Source organism: Muscardinus avellanarius (assembly GCF_963383645.1).
Source record: "Muscardinus avellanarius genome assembly, chromosome: 7".
Lineage (NCBI taxonomy): Eukaryota > Metazoa > Chordata > Mammalia > Rodentia > Gliridae > Muscardinus > Muscardinus avellanarius.
The window spans coordinates 74,746,359-74,763,062 of record NC_137793.1 but is presented as its reverse complement, the minus strand read 5'-3'; the positions used below and the strand labels follow the sequence as shown (position 1 = coordinate 74,763,062).

The following is a 16,704-nucleotide window of genomic DNA, read 5'->3' as shown; positions in this document are numbered from 1 at the left end:
AGTATAAGAAATTTCCCCGAATGATACATTGCATAAATATACTATTATTTGGATGAAGGCAAACACATTGGAATACATGTTAAATTTGAGTGTATTTGTAAGATAAAAGACAGACCCTAAAGAAATTGCAAGTTTATGGTGATTATTTCCAACTCTTTTCAGACCTTCTGGGATTACATGTTGATTATGTCTTCTTTATTACTAGGGTAGACCTTGTAGAAATGTTTGACAAACACACACTTCAAAAAAAATGTGCCGTCATCTTATTGAGCTAGACAAACCATAGTGGAGTCAGACAGATCAAATTCTTTCTTTGTCCTTATATCCTGAGTGACCTCTGACACTTAAGTAACCTCTAGGAACACTGGTTTCTTTTTCTGTAAAATGCTACTACTAGCCATTTAATAGAGAGTTGTGAGGATTAAATTTAAAAATGTATCAAAGGATTTTGGTACATTCCTGCAAAATAGAAAATACTAAGCAAATGATAAATAGCTTCAAAAAATAAAATGGAACAGAATAAAAAAATTATGACACTGATCTTATGTGTCCTCAAACATTCTAGAACCCATCTTTCATGTAAAGTTGCTATTCCAACTACTAAGTATGTTATATTAATTCAACTAAATGTCTTCATAACCATATCTTATTTTCTAGCTTCACTTTTTAATGTGTACTTGGATATGATAAAGTTGCATTCTTAGGAAGATATTCTATTACTGATCCCAACAGTCATTTAGAGTGATCTTTCTTCCAATGTCTGAAGTTGCTTTGCTTTCTCTTCTGTCTGTACTTATTGGTCAGCTTACAGGCCTTGCATCTTTCAAGAGGAAAAGTCTCCTATCAAAGAATAAAGGTCAGGAAACAGAATCACATTTGCACCATGTTTCAAATACGGACATAATCTAGGTTTAAATCTGGCTATCCAAAGCATAAACCCAGGAAATGTACCTTTTGCATCATGGTTAATTGGCAATGAATGTCCTTTACATATACTGAAGAAGTGTTGAGACAGCAAATGTCCCTTTAAGCTGTGAACACATCAAATGCTGACATGCATTTAGGAAAGAGATCTTCCTCCACTACCATCATTAATAGGACTGTGACATGAAAGTCTCTCGTGTTCCTGCAAACCCTATACCATCTGCAATGAGTCTGAAACGACCGAGCCCCCTGGTATTCTGATGACTAAATGGAATGAAATGGGCATATTTGTTAGAGTCAGCTGGGAAGCCACACGACTTGGTTAGTTCCCGAGTTCATAAATTTATGTCAGAGCAAGAGGAGCTTTGGAAGCTCAAGTGAACCAATTTACCCTAAGTGCAAATGGCAGTTTTGTTATTTGGTGTCAAAGTTACCAGTCGCACAATGACAAGCTGCCATAACACATTTTCTTGTTCACTAAAGAACAAGGGTTTCGTTGGTTAATATTCCTTGCAATGCTCCTTTTCATAATTTACAACAACTAGATGCTGATAGGTTATTTAACATTTATGAAGTTAAGATGTAATCAGAAAAACCCTGATTATCTTTACAAATAAAAAAGTTAAATTATTCAACTTATTTTTTTCTCTCCCTGGCTTCATTTCACAGCAGGTGCATACTTTACAATGGGAGAAGTCAATCAAATAATCCTTTCTTAAGTCTTTTTTTAGGAGCTGGAGCAGGAACAATTCTAAGAGGAAAAAATTATTAATTCTGTTTGATAGTCACATTTGCTCAAAACACTGGTTGCACGTAAAGCCTTGTGCTTTTAACAATCTGGACTAAATTCTCCTCTGTAGAGGTAGGGGTATCTTAATTATGCCCTTGTAGAGGTGACATGGGGCCTCTTGAACACATTCATACCAGTGGTATAGAAATTTGACATAGGTTTTATAAAAGTATTATCTTCCTCTTTTTTTTTTTGCCTTACTAAATGGTAGGGCTCCTCTGAGGAGGCACAATGTCTTGTCTTATTCCTCGTTGAATCTCTCAGTGTGTCCAGCATCATGCTCTGCCCATGAGTGGGACTCAGGAAATATATCTTAGCTAAATGAATATAAGAATCAATCGTCCCCTAAATGAATCACATCTCATGAAGTTTTAAGCTACAATTAAAATGAACCTATTGGTTTACTGAATGAAAAGGCTTTGAATTATATTGACCTCTTCATAATTTCTGTATTTATAGCAAAAGTGTTTTTTAGCTTTTTAATGAGATCATAGTAGTCATTTGCTTTCTGCATCATTTAGGTAGAAAAATAAGAAAATATGAACCATGTGGGTTGCATCTCGCATCTACTTGATGGAATAGCTTAGAGAAAATCACTTAGAATGTCTAATTTGAATTTTTAATTAGTAAAATGTAGAAAACAATAGGATTTACATTGCTATGAGCATTGAGATATGTGTTATCTCTTAGAAAAATAGTGAAGATATATTAAAACTCAACAATGTAAGAGACATTTGTTAACATGCAAAATAAAACACAAATCATTAAAATGAGTTTTTATATTATCATCTGAAACTCACCAATCCTTGCCATTTGGTTTTTGCACTTGCAAGTTAAAACAAAACAACAACAAAATCCTCCCCAAGAAGCTAAAGCAACTGTCAATGTTGAATCATCCCAATTAATGCAATGCGAATTTTTTAGAAAGTTAGTGCCAATTTTGACTTTAAATAGAAAGTGTCTGATCTAACACACTGTAGCTGATGAACTAACTGAATGCCAAGATGTCTAATGTCTATAGATAGGCCACATTGTGGCTAGTTAGTCTTTAATCAAAGCTTGATTAATAAAATCATTTATATCCCTAAGCAATATTAATCAAAATGATTTCTCAGCAGAAGCATTGTTGCCAATTCTTTTCTTTAATGGACTAAAAGATAAATGTGAAATAAAAACCACCAGCATTGCAATATTATGCATTAAACCTAAATGACTCACCATTGTTAGTGAGAAAAAGTAAATGTTGAATGCAATGACATTGTTAATTAGAAGATGATTAAGGGCTAGGATGGTTCAAAATATAGTCATCATCTTGATAAATTAGAAATAGCTCATTATTATCTTCAGAGTTTAAATAATTTTAAATGTTTGGATTCTTAAACAGCAGGAACATCTATCTCCATTCTTTTTTCTGAGCAAACCATTTATGTTCCATGAAGTCTTTGCTTCTTAATTTCCTATAATTTTTCACGCATTATGGTAGCATATACCCTTTGCTTTCTTTAATATGAATGTATAAGTCCCAATCTAATGTTTGGCGCTGGTAAAATATAGGACAGAATGTTTAGAATAAACTAACCGGTTTATATGTTATTTGTAGGATCAAACAATGATGGCTAGCATCTAAATGTTTCACTATGCCATTTCATTTAATTTACATAATAGAAAAGCAAGGGTAGGCATTTACTAATATCTGTATTTTAGTGACATGTGCTACTTGTCCAAGACCACAGGAAAAGTAAATAGTGAGGCTCATTCCACATAAAAATCAACACTTCCATGAGAATAAGGAAGGGGGAGGGAATGGGGCAGGAATTGGGTAAGGGCTAATTGGGTGATGTGTGCATGTATGTTTCCACCACCTTGTACCCCATTAAGATGTATGACTACAATGCACCAATAAAACTTTTTTTTAAAACATCAGGTGAACAGAGAACAAAATTAATTTAGCTCAAAGAACATTAAAAAAAATCAACAGTTCCTTTTTTGGAAGGTGAAAAATGTTATATGTCAATAAGATAGCATACAGTCATTGGAAAATATGCCTATGTGCCTGTTTCAATCAGCATTCTCCCTGTTGTGATCCAAAACACCTGACCACCACACAACTTAGAAGAAGAAAGGTTTATTTATTTACTTAAAGTTCTGGAGATTTTATGGTTCTGTGTATGTCAAGCCAGTTATAATGGCAGTGGGAGGGAGAGAGGGAGAGAGGGAGGGAGGGAGGGAGGGAGGGAGGGAGAGAGAGAGAGAGAGAGAGAGAGAGAGAGAGAGAGAGAGAGAGAGAGAGAGCTCTCATTTCATGGGGGCCAGGAGCAAGAGAGAGAAAGCAAAAGGATGAGAGACCATAAATAATCTCCAAAGCTACACCCTCAGGGACCCACTTTCTCCAACCACTCCCTACCTGCCTAGGTTACCACCTGGGAAATCCATTTTAATGGATTTATCCACTGATGAGATTATAACCTTTATGACATAGTTATATCAGTTCTGAACATTAATACATGAGCTCTTCGAGGGATATTCTACATCCAAACCATGATAGTGCCCTATTTGTCTTTAAAGAAAGTGTGTGTGTGTGTGTGTGTGTGTGTGTGTGTGTGTGTGTGTGTGTATGAAGGGTTGAGTTAATGTGGAGAAAGAGGTGGGCTTTAATAGGATCAAGTGATTTAATAATTTTAAATAGTATACCATCCCAAGTTTATTTATATTTGCCTGCATGATAAATTGAAGAAATATACCATCTGTGCCTCCATTAATTCAACAAACATTTGATAAGAACATAATCATCTGATTCAGAGGTACAAGTGATATATAAAGAGTAGGAATCTCATTTGATTTTTAGAGGTTTTGGTGGTAATATTACTATTGACATCAGAATATTAATGAAGCAAAGAGAACCAGGATTTGCCTAAGATGTAGGAGAATATTTAACAAGGCCTGGAAATGGTTTTAAATAATCTCTTTGTAGACTGTTACTGTTAGATATAGAATGGCCCCTTGAAGAGCTCATAAATTGGTGTCTGGAGCTGATGTAATTGAGTTATGAGGGTTGTAATCCCACAATTGGATAAATCCATTGCAATGGACTGAGTGGTTCCTGGTAGACCAGTTGGATGTGGCTGGAGGTGAGTCCATGGGGGTGTGGCTGTGGGGATTATATAAAGAGTTCCTCCTCCCCCTGCTGTCTCTTGTATCTGGACTCACACCTATGCAGCCTATGCCCTCTCCCTCTGCAGTGCCTTGAGATCCAAGGTCCTCAGTTTCACATGAACTGAGCCCCAAACCATAAAAATACTTCTTTTCTCTAAGTTATATGGTCAGATATTTAGATTATGGCTGCAAGAATGCTGACAGATACACAGACAATGGAGAATGACTCCTCCCACATAACAAAATCTTCCTGCACCTGCAGTATGATTCTTCTAAGACAGGTCTATTTCTACCGGTCTTTTGGACATCTGGGTGGAACCTTCTGGTTACCAGTTCCTCTGTGCTGCAGGAGATAACTGTGGCCAGGTATACTGTCCAGGAGTCCACTATTTTTCACAATTAATTCTTCTTGCCTTAATAAACCCAAAAATAGCCAGGCGTGGTGACACATGCTTGTAATCCCAGCATGTGGGAAGCTGAGACAAAAGGGTCACGGTTCACAGACAGGTTTAGCTACTTAGTGAGGCCCTTTGCAAACTCAGTGAGACCCTGTTTAAAAAAAAAAAAAAGTAGGGCTGGAGGTGTAGCTCAGAGGCAGAATGCCTCTGGGTACCATTCCCAATACTGAAAAAAAAAAAAAAAAAAAAAAAAAAAAGCTCACTAACACACTATTCTCCTATCAGTTTTCAACAGCATCTTGCTCTAGAGAAGGTCTTTTTTGCTCAAATTCAGAGGAGAAAATTTACTAAGCACTTTATAAAAAAAAACTTAAGTTACTGTAAGATATTAAGTGTAAATGACTCTATATAACTTTGCTTTAAAATGAATATATCATAGCTGGGAGCAGTGGTATATGTCTGTCATCCCAACACCTAGGAGGCGGAGGCAGAGGAATTACAAGTTTTAGGCCAGTGTTAGCAATTTAGTGAGGCCCTCAGCAACTCAGTGAGACCCTGTTGCAAAATAAATAAATACAAAAAACAAGGGTGCAGCCTGGATGTAGAATGCCCCTGGTTCAATCCCCAGTACCGAAGTAAAAAAAAAATGCTAAATTAAACTAAACAAAACATAAAGAAATAATTAGTAGTGGCAGTATAATCTTTATCTCTTTTAGAAGCATTAGGTTTTTTTTTGGTGGTACTAGGGTTCCTGGAAACCTTTCTACTTCTGGGCTACAGTCCCAGACCTATTTTTTCATATTTTTATTTGGAAACAGGGTCTCTTAAGGCAGCGCGGCTAGCTTTGAACCTGCGTGATCCTCCTGTCTCGCCTCCCAAGCACGGGGATTACAAGCGTGCGCCACCACGCCCGGCGCATTAGGTTTTCTTAAACTTAATTTCAGTGGTAGGAAAAACAAATCTACCAAAAGCCCACTCACACATTATACACAAACTTACATCCCATTTATAGAACTAATTTCTTCTTTCTTGATATAGTACTGATATCTTGCAATCATTTAGTGTATTTTTGACATTTTTCATAATGCTATTGTGTTTTAGTACAACCAAGAAAAAAGAGGCTGAATATTGCTGGTCCCAAACTAGACTTAGCCAATTAACTGAAGTCTTTTCAGACTCCAACCTGGGTTTTCTGCAATCCAAATTTCCAAAGAACAATATGTGAACGACTTACAAGAAAATTTGATAATTTCCTAGCTATGTAGCTAGAAAGTCCTGCAGCTCATAAAATTATTTATTATTTTAAGATTATTAAACATGCAAATGCCTTTGCTAATCTGAATATTTCACAATTGGTATGTATTTCAAAATATCTTTCTTTAAAGACAACCAAAGTAGAAGAATAAGGAAACTAAGATTTGGACTCCAGTAATGTCACTTATAAGAAGACCTTAAAATATATATATTTGGTAAATACATATATATATGTTGGTCAACATATATTCACATATATTTCAATATATTCATCATGTATATGTCAATATATCTATATATTGACTAATATATGGAAAAATTTTTATATAAGGTAAAAAGATTTTTAAACTCATGTTTAAAACATTAGTGCTTTGATAGAATATGTATATGTATATACATACATACATCCATATTTATCTATATATGTATACAATACAACTTTATACACTCAATAATGCGGATTGCATTATTCAGTTCATATTTATCCAAGAGATGGACTATGATCTTCTGATATTCTAAATTCTCCTTATTTCCAGTTAATTTTCTTTAAAATGTTTTACACACATACACACACACACACACACATTTTAATTCTTTACCTGGTGGTGTCCAAGCTACATATATGGAATGAGGCCCAATTGCTGTGATGTTATAGGGAGGAGAGATTGCTTCTGGTGTGGACACAGGTGTTTGGACAACATAATCATCACTTGTACTGCTGCCACCTTCAGTTTTGGCTTCTAATTTGTAAATGTATCTAAAGAAAGAAGAATTGTGATAAGTCAAGGCAGATGCTTGAACAATAACTGCTTTCCACCCACGGTTTATTCCTAAATTTGTGACAAGCTGTACTGTGTGCTCCTTTCTAGAATTTCTTCCATGGATATGGTAGTTTTTGTAGCACTGGCAGCATTCTCTCCAGACCATAACTGTTTCTGCCACTCCCACTTGGTTCTTAACCCTCTCGCCATTCATAGTTATTCTGGAACATTTCAGGAAACTCTTGGAGTATGTTGGTGTTTTGTGAAAGAGTCAAATTAATCTTCTCTGTTTGTAAATGGGTTGAAATTAAGGAAAAAATGTTTAGAAGAAGAGGTTTTTAAATTGATCAGTTAGTCTCTACAATAAAACTAAATTGTTCACTATTCTCTACAATAAAACATCTGTTGATGTAAGATGCATTTTGTCTCTGCTGAGAATTGAATGGGAATAAATTACAAATATGTGGAACTTTCACCACACAAAGAAAAACATAAGGGAATAAAGGGAGTTGATGTCAAAATTTTTATTGCTAATTTAGGACTGCATGTTTTAAAAAATAATTAGATATATTTTAATGTTTGATACTTTGAACATTTTGTTCATTCAAAAATTCTCATGCTTTCATGTCAAATAGAAGACTATTTATTTATTTTATTTATATTTTATAGGAATTTTATGTAGTCTGAAAACTAACTTAATGATTTAGAACTTTAATCACTTATAGTATGGCTAGTGAATAAGGAGATAAATTAAATAATTTAAAATCATTTCATTGGTGTAATCTTTTTCAATCTTGAAAAATTTAACAGTTTTACTGGATGGTTGGTAAAGTCTTCCTTTAGTTACCTGCTGTTGGGCTGCAGGTGTTTATCAGTGAAATTCTGCTCCTCACTGCCACCCAGGAGAAGCACGGTTCCATTACGGCTCAATTGATATTGAGAAATGAGGCCATTGGGCTTTTCTGGCAGACTCCAATATAGTTCCACTGTTGTAGAATTGATGATAATGTGTCGAGGTGTCACCCAAACTCCTGGCAAAAATAACACAATGAGGTTTTATTGTAAGGATCAAATAAATATCAAAAACCCTACCATTGTCTCAGAAATTGCGATCTTTTATCTGCTGATTAAATGAAAATCTAACTGTAAAATGTAAAAATATATTTATTTACATTGAATATTAAGTACATAATTGAGCATAAATGTATTTTTCTTATTGCTTTATTTTATTTTTGAATGTCGGAGCACTTGTGGTGGAAAATTCCTTTCTTGGCTGTCACTCTGAGTTTAATTCAATCAAGGGCTGAGAGACTGTCCAGGTATTTTAAATTTTGATACTATTTACCTAAAATGTGTGGGAAAAGGCATCATCTAGTACTTACCTGTATTACACAATTAACAAATGAACTCACTTTCTAGTCCCTCTCATTTCTTGTGCTATGCTTGTTTTCTTTTTCTTTTTTTTTCTAGATGTTCTTTCTGGACTCATTTACTGGCGCCATTCCCCTTTTGTACCTTAAAGTGATGGAGTGCTTTAGAGACCTCTCCCCTTTCTTCCAATTCCCTTTCCTCTCTTCTTTTCTCACTCTTCTTCTCCATGACTTATATTCTATGTAATCTGGACCCAATCTTAATTTTTAAATGTCATTTATATGCTGAAGGCTTCTAAATGCATGTCCTTGACCTCGTAACTTCTTCTGAGCTTCCTACTCAAGAGTGCAACCATTCATTTGACATCTCCATTTGGATGACTTCTTACGTTTCCCCAAACTTCAAACATCCAAAACAGAACTCTTGATTTTTATGTTCACAGTCTATGTATCCTTTGATCTTTCAAACCTATTCATTTTCTCCGGTAGAACATACAAAAAGATTTTTTCTTTAGCCTTTCATTTTCCCCAAATCATTAAGCCTTGCAGATTCTATGTAGTTATCTGTATCTTAACTGTCACCCTTTCTGGTCAAACCACAGCTGTTTCTCATAAACTCCCTTCAAAACCTTTAAACTGGTCTGAATGTTTTAAATCTTGACCTTCTCTATTCCATTGGAATCTTTATAAAAGTGTATATTGTACATATGTAAGCCAGGATAATATTTATGAACCATCAACTTCTTTTGAGTTCATTCAAATAAAACAAGCCCAATCTCTATGTTGACCTGTTTATTCCCATATTTTCTGGTTCTGGAATACCTGGAATAATTATCTCCATCATTTATGTACCTATACCCAAACCAGACTCCTTTCTATACTCAGAATGTTTCAAAATTTTTCCCACTTCTGGGCTTTTGCACTTTAATTTTTTTCTGCCTAGGGACACACTTGCTCCTGATGATATATATATCTCCTGATGCTACACACCCACACAAACACACACACACACACACACACACACACACACACATATATATATATATATATATATTTGCATTATTCTCTCATCTGTACAAATTTTATTTCATTGATAAGGTCTTATTTGACCTTAATTCCCTAACTCTAGCCCTTTCTAAAGGGATTCCAACATAGTATGCATTTACCATATGCCTTTTTCTATTTACATTTTAGAACTTATAACATCACAGTAATCTTTCTTTAACATAGTATATTTATGTTTTTATGAATGATTTGCTCCTTTCTCTTGTTTCAAAAGCTTAAGTTTTCCTCTTGAGGGCAGGGGTATTTTTTGTTTTATTTTCAAAGTATATATATGAATAGCATAATGCCTAACACATATGAAATGAATACATTTTATTTGTAAAGATACCTCTTGCAAAATACGATGTTAGTACCCTAGACAACTGTAGGGACTGCAACAGAGCCTAAGAAGTGGCTCCTTCATTCAAGGACTTTGCCCTTTAGTATAAAAGATACACACATACAAATACTCATAATTCAAGGTCAAACATTCAAGTACTCCTCTAGATGTACAAACCTATTGACAAAAAATCTAGTGACAAGGAAGATCAATTCTACCACTTTATGTTGCTATTCAGCTATGCTCTGAATATACATTGGAACTCTCTCAAGGAGCTTTAAAAAAGCCATTTCATTATATTAGGTTTCCTTGAATCAATAGCATTGGGTTGATTGTATCTCCTGTGTAAGTTTCTTCATAAAGGGTAAGATTTTTGACATGTTTAGAAGGAAAAATTTCAGGACATTCAGGTATATTTTATTTAGCAGCATCCTGAAAAAAAATCAAGATATATTGCAAAATTCCTGAAGCATACCATCTTTCTAAGGAGCAATACATTCCTGAAAAGAAGAAAAGTTCCTTTTGTTCTGAAAGCTTGCTCTGTGTTAGATACCTAGAAAAATACACAAATCACAGAATTCATTTATATCTTGGTTTCTCTTCCAACAGTTGCTAGATGACTCAACCAATAATGCAGAGTTCTGACTTAAATATGGTATTTATTTGTTGATTCAAGAGATAAAGTATAAAAATTTAGTTTATAATAAGCTTTTTCACCTTAAAGTATGTGTTAAAAAAAATCACCAAAGGCTAAAAATCTAAAAAAGCTTTTGCTTAGTTTCCAATTTGAACCCATTAATATAGTCTGCCTTAATAACTGTGAGAAATATTTGATAGAGGAAGACTTACCTTTGGAAAGATATCTTAATGAGTGCCAGGTAGAGAATTTGCCTTCTTACTTCCCTCACCCCCCAATCCCAAGTTTCAGATGGCATCAGAAAAATCTATTGTATTAAAGGGGGAAAGCTGAGGCAATGTTAAGGAAGGACTGGAATGGAAGGAAGGACTGGAATGGGAGCGAGGGAAATCAGCCTGGAGGATGAGACAGGAAAGTAGCTGAAAGATACATAATAGAAAAGTCAGAGGTCCACCTTTTTGTTTTTGTTTGTTTTGTTTTTGTTTTAATACTGGAGATTGAACTCAGAGGCATTCTATCTCTGAATTACAACCATAGTCCTTTTCTTAAATTTTTTTTTAAAACAGGGTCTTGCTAGGTTATTGAGGGTCTTGCTAAGTCTTAAGGCTGGTCTCAAACTTGCAATCCTCCTGTCTTAGCCTACCAAGTAGTGATATCACAGTTGTACAGCACCACACTTGATAAAGAGTAAGATTTTGACATTTTTAGAAGGGAAAATTTTAGGACATTCAAGTATAATTTATTTAGCAGACTCACCAGGCTGGCAGAAGTTAAAACCTGCAAGGTTTAATTTGATTTACTAAGAAAATATGAATTTATATTTATTGGAAGGAAGTAGTGATTTTGGAGGTTACTATGAAATATTCCTTTTATGGCAAAAGAGAAAAAATAATTGGAATGGTCGATATGAGAAAAATGGAAATAGCAAGAGGCAGGGAACCTCATTAGGAAGATCCAGAGAAGTTAGAAGGATATGAACTCAGGTAGCCTCAGAAGGCATAGAAAGAAAGAATAGTTTTTTTTTTAATATTCTTAAGATTTAATATTGAAGCTGGCCATGGTGGTGCATGCTGTAATTATAGTACCTAAGAAGCTAAAACAGGAGGATCACAGTTTTAAGGCCTGCCTCAGCAATTTAGCAAGACCCTCTGCAACTTAATGAGACCCTGTTTCAACATAGAGCTTGGAATATATCCCAGATTTAGACTGCCTCTAAATTAAATCTCCAGAACCATAACTACCACAAAAATTAAAAGATTTTGTGAAAAATTACATATTATATAGCCAAAAAAAGAGGAAGCATCAAGAATGCCATGTTCAGCCAAGAATGGTGGTACATTCTCAATACTTGAGAGGCTAAGACAGGAAGATCTCAGGTTTGAGGCCAGTCTCAAAAACTTAGAAACTTGAGACACTCAGACACTTAGTGAGACCCTGTTTCAAAAAATAAAACATAGCCAGGTGTGGTAGCACATGCTTGTAATCTGAGCATTTGGGAGACTGAGACAGGAGGATTGCTGTACACAGACAGTCTCAGCTCCTTAGTGAGGCCCTTTGCAACTCAGCGAGACCCTGTTTCAAAATAAAGAATTAAAAATAGGCCTGGGGGTACAGCTTGGAGATAAATGCCCCTTGGGTTCCATCCCCAGTACTTAAAAAAAAAAGTAAAACATAAAAAGGTCTAGAGGTGTAGGTCAAAGATAGAATGCCTCTGGGTTCAATCCCCAGTACTAAACCAAACCAAAGCAGAACAAAGAATATAATATTTGGATCTTATGTGACAAGTGGGTGGTGGCACTCGAGAGGAAGAAACAGGGGGGAAAACAAGGTGGAAATGGGGTGGGTAGGGTGAGACATATTATTTAAGTGCTAAGGTCATGAGATTAGAGTGTTTGAATCACCCAAGTATAAATAACCAGTAGACCCATAAACATAGTGCTTAAGCCCACAAATGCAGGCTTGGTAAGAGTTTTCGTGTATGGAGTTCTCAGCCTTCGTGAAGAGAGAGAGAGAGACAGTGTCTGAGCAGTGCAGAGGAGACTACAGCATTGTTAGTGCCAAGAGCAGAGTGTCCAGGGGATCAACAAAAGCCAGAAATGGACCGAGGAAGAGGGAGCTGGGAGGGAGTGTGTGATAAGTCTACCTTCTCCTTTCCTTTTCCCCATGATTGATGCCAGAGGAAAGCATGCCTGTACTTTTGTATGATTTAACTCCGAAATGAATTAGAGCTCACTGGATGGCAGTAGTTGCAATAAAAGAGAGTAATAATCAAATTCAGACTCTTCCCACTATTTGACTAAAGATACACAATTTCATGTGATAAAATTGTACAGAACAGTGTCCAACTTATCAAGAAGTCAAAATGTGTATTAATAAGAAGAGCTCAGGATGGCTAAGAACAAATGCTTCTTTTCATTCTTTCCATAGCCACTTAGGACTCTCAAATACTATACTACACTTCAAACTATGTCTGATTACTCCAACATTGGCATTTTATAATTAGTTATATTTAATTAGTAATTTTAAATGATATATTGCAAATATTTAAATGATATATTGTGTTTGTTTCTACATTGCGGTAAAACAAAGGTATTTAATGTTATTACTGATTTGTTTCCTTGAACCCCCATGATAAACTACATTTATTTCATATTCAAGTTGTACACAGATGACTTATACAGCCAGAATGTGGATCTTAATCCATGCTTCTTATACAGAGAAAAACCCACTTAGTTTATTATTTCTGTCCATGGTTATTTGTGTGAAAGGAATGTTGCATCCAGTTTAAAAAATTGAAGACAACATTTCTCATATCATACTTCCCTGCACTGTTAAAAGCTATAATTTTTAAGTCATAAGATCTTAATGCTCTTGAGAAATTTTGTTGGGGGAAAGTGGGAACATAGACGCATATTTAAAAGAATTCTTGTCTATGGATTTGGTGAGTGAATTGGAGTAAGAGACCCTGTTATTTTATCAGGCTTGAGTTCCAGCCAAAGCTGGTTGATAGATCCTTTAGAAATTATCCATTATCATCAAAGTATCCATTTGATAGTTTCCCTTTCCAAAAAATCCACTGCTGGTTTCTTCCTTTCAAAGGAACACTAAGCTTTTTGACATGAAACATTCTTTATATAGAAAACATCATTAGTGAATTCCTGGTGAGGAGCCATATGCCCCATATGTGGAATTTTCCATTTTATTCCCCATTTACTGGTAGGAAGTTCAGGTCTAATATTCCGAGGTACAACAATCTCTTTAATTAGAAGAGTAATGGACACGTGGTTCAGGACTCTTCCATGGTAATTAACATTATATTTCTGCTTATAATTTAATCTATTCCTCAGTTTCCCCACAGAAGTACAGGCAGATACTAAAGAGTAACAGCATAATTAGTTGACATGTAATATAAGCGACTGAGCTTATTTTTTCCCCAAAAGTAAATTATATAACCTGTCCCATTTCCTAACCCAGGGGTAGCCATTATTATCAGTTGGGTGTGTATACTTCCATATTTTTTCTATTTATTTATTTAGCAGTAGAAATTAATGTCATCTGCCCTATGTGTTTTTATACATGAAATATATTAATATATGTTAATAGAATTCTATAGTTCCTTTTCTATAAGTATGATTATTACATTTTTTTAAGCTGATGCACAGATTCCACAGTACAAGAATACCTAAATTTATTTAGCAATTCCCTATTCCCTCTTCATGGATGTCTGCATTTCTCCTCTGATTTTCCCATCAAGCACAAAAAGGAGCTTTAAAGAAAATTTTGTACATGTCTCCTTATGTGTGTATTGTTTCTGGCATAGAACGTGGAAATAGAACTGCTATGTCACGCAGATTTAAGATTTATTAGTGCATTGCAATTATACATTATACTGAGTTATACAGTGATAGAAATATACATGCACACAACACTTGGTGAATTTCCTTCTGGGTTTTAAATTTAATAGATATTACCAATTTGACTTCCATGGTGATGGTCCCTATTTAATCTCCCTCAAACTGTATATGATTGTACATCTCATCTTTTGTTTATTTGTCAAAAGCCACATATATGTAATCTACTGCAAATAAATAACGGTCCCACTTTTTCAATATTCAAGATGGTTCTAAGCTCTCCTTCAAATGAACCTGTCCATTTTGTCCATTTATTCCATATTAGAAGCACCTTTTGAATTATTCCTCTTCATATAAATCTGGGTAATTTTCCTACTATCATTCCTACCTGATTACAATTTCTTGATGGCAGCAAATATTTTAGTCAACTTTAACAGTGAGCATGGTGCTTATTATATTTCCAGCTCTCCGGAAATAGTTAACTTTTGAGTTTTTAGGAACTTTGTTTTCAATATGTAGCATTATTCCCCCACCAACAAGTAATCTAAAAGGCTTAAAGAAGTGAAAGCAGCTGGGTGTGGTGGCACATGTCTGTAATCCCAGTTTTTAAAAGGCTAAGACCAGATAATCACACATGTGTAGACACCCATAGCCATGTAGCAGGATTCTCAGCAACCTAATGAGACCTGGAGAACAAGAACATAGTCGTTCTTTTTGGTCCTCATGAACTTTATTCTTTCTTCCTTGTTTGATATGAAAGAGTTTACAGAGTTCACTTTAAAAATGCCATGTGAAAACGTCTTCCCCCACATCATGGCTACTTTTTCATTACCTTGAGGGGCTGCCTGCTGTGTCTGACCTAGAAAAGGCTCACTTGAAGTGCAACCAGCAGATGTACATGCCATAAGTGTGAAGCTGTAGTTGGTATATGGCTGGAGACCTAGGAAGAAAAAATAAGAAATAAAGTACATCTTGAGAGGATTATTTATTATCAATTAAGAACCAGAGCACATGCAGAGTTGTAGATACAATATTAAGAAAAATTAAGACTCCTTTTCAAAACACAGGTTTTTTTTTCCTTTATTCTCTTTTGGCAGCACTGGGGACCCAACCTAGGGCCTTGCTCAAGCTTGGTAAGCACTGTATCACTTGAGCTTTACAAACCCCTGAAACACTGTGTGTGTGTGTGTGTGTGTGTGTGTGTGTGTGTGTGTGTGTGTGTGGTGTGTTACTGGAGATTGAGCCTAGGACATTCTACCACTGTGCGACACCCCCTGCCATATTCCGTTTTTACTTGGAAATAGGGTTTTGCTAAGCTGCTGAGAGCTTCACTAAGTTGCTGAGGCTGTCCTCAAAATGCAATCTTTTCAAGTATTGAGATTATAGGTAAAAATATTCTTAAACATAGATATAAACTTCTTTCTAATGCAGTTAAACATAATAGAAAATTCATTTGTCACTGATAAAAATAATAAATTCTCAGCCTTAGAGAGATCTTAAAATTCACATGATCTATACATCCTTCTTTTAATTCCCATGTATAATATGTCATCGAAGAAACTGTCCCACCTATGTGACCAGAACACTCTATCTTCCAAGAGTGCATTCCACCCTGAAAGAGCTCTAGGGTTCTCCTTAGTTTGTTTGAAAGTCCTTCCTTATATTGTGGTGAAATCTATCACTTCCACCCTTAGGGACATAGAGAACAAATCTAATTTCTTTTCCACATGACAGTTCTTCAAATATTTGTAGACAGTTATCAAATATCCCTTGAGTCTCTTCTCCACATAAACCACCAGAGTCTTTGCAACTACTTCTTATATGTTTGGGGCAGAAAACATAAAAGGAAGGTTAGATTCAACATTTTCTGGCCCCATATTAACACCAATCAATATTTGATTTTTTTTTAACATTTCACTTTTCCATATATGCCAAAAGTCTTCCATCACATACTTTTTGTGCTATGTTGGTTTTGTCTTTATACATAGATTAAAACTAATTTGATGAGGGGATATTGCTTGACATTTCTTTTATGTTTTGAACACACTGTGTACGGCAACTGCTCAATAAGTTCTTAGGGGAGAAAGAATGACTTAATCCATTTACAGCAGAAGTTGTATATTGTCATATTTCACCACTCTGTGGCTGGTGACCTTGGACAAGTTACGTAGCTTCTCTTTGC

The 16,704-nt window shown here is 35.2% G+C and overlaps 1 protein-coding gene across 2 annotated transcripts in view; it reads right to left on the bottom strand.

Annotated features, from left to right (window-relative positions):
• The window catches only part of USH2A (usherin), a gene marked incomplete at both ends in the record, with an annotated part of 871,783 nt that overhangs the window by 157,698 nt on the left and 697,381 nt on the right, over window positions 1-16,704 (bottom strand). For both annotated transcript variants that reach the window (XM_080698222.1, XM_080698223.1), the window contains 3 exons: window positions 7,119-7,276; window positions 8,128-8,311; window positions 15,355-15,462. In XM_080698222.1, coding sequence (XP_080554348.1) covers window positions 7,119-7,276; window positions 8,128-8,311; window positions 15,355-15,462 — 450 coding nt within the window. The remainder of the gene's footprint in view (window positions 1-7,118; window positions 7,277-8,127; window positions 8,312-15,354; window positions 15,463-16,704) is intronic.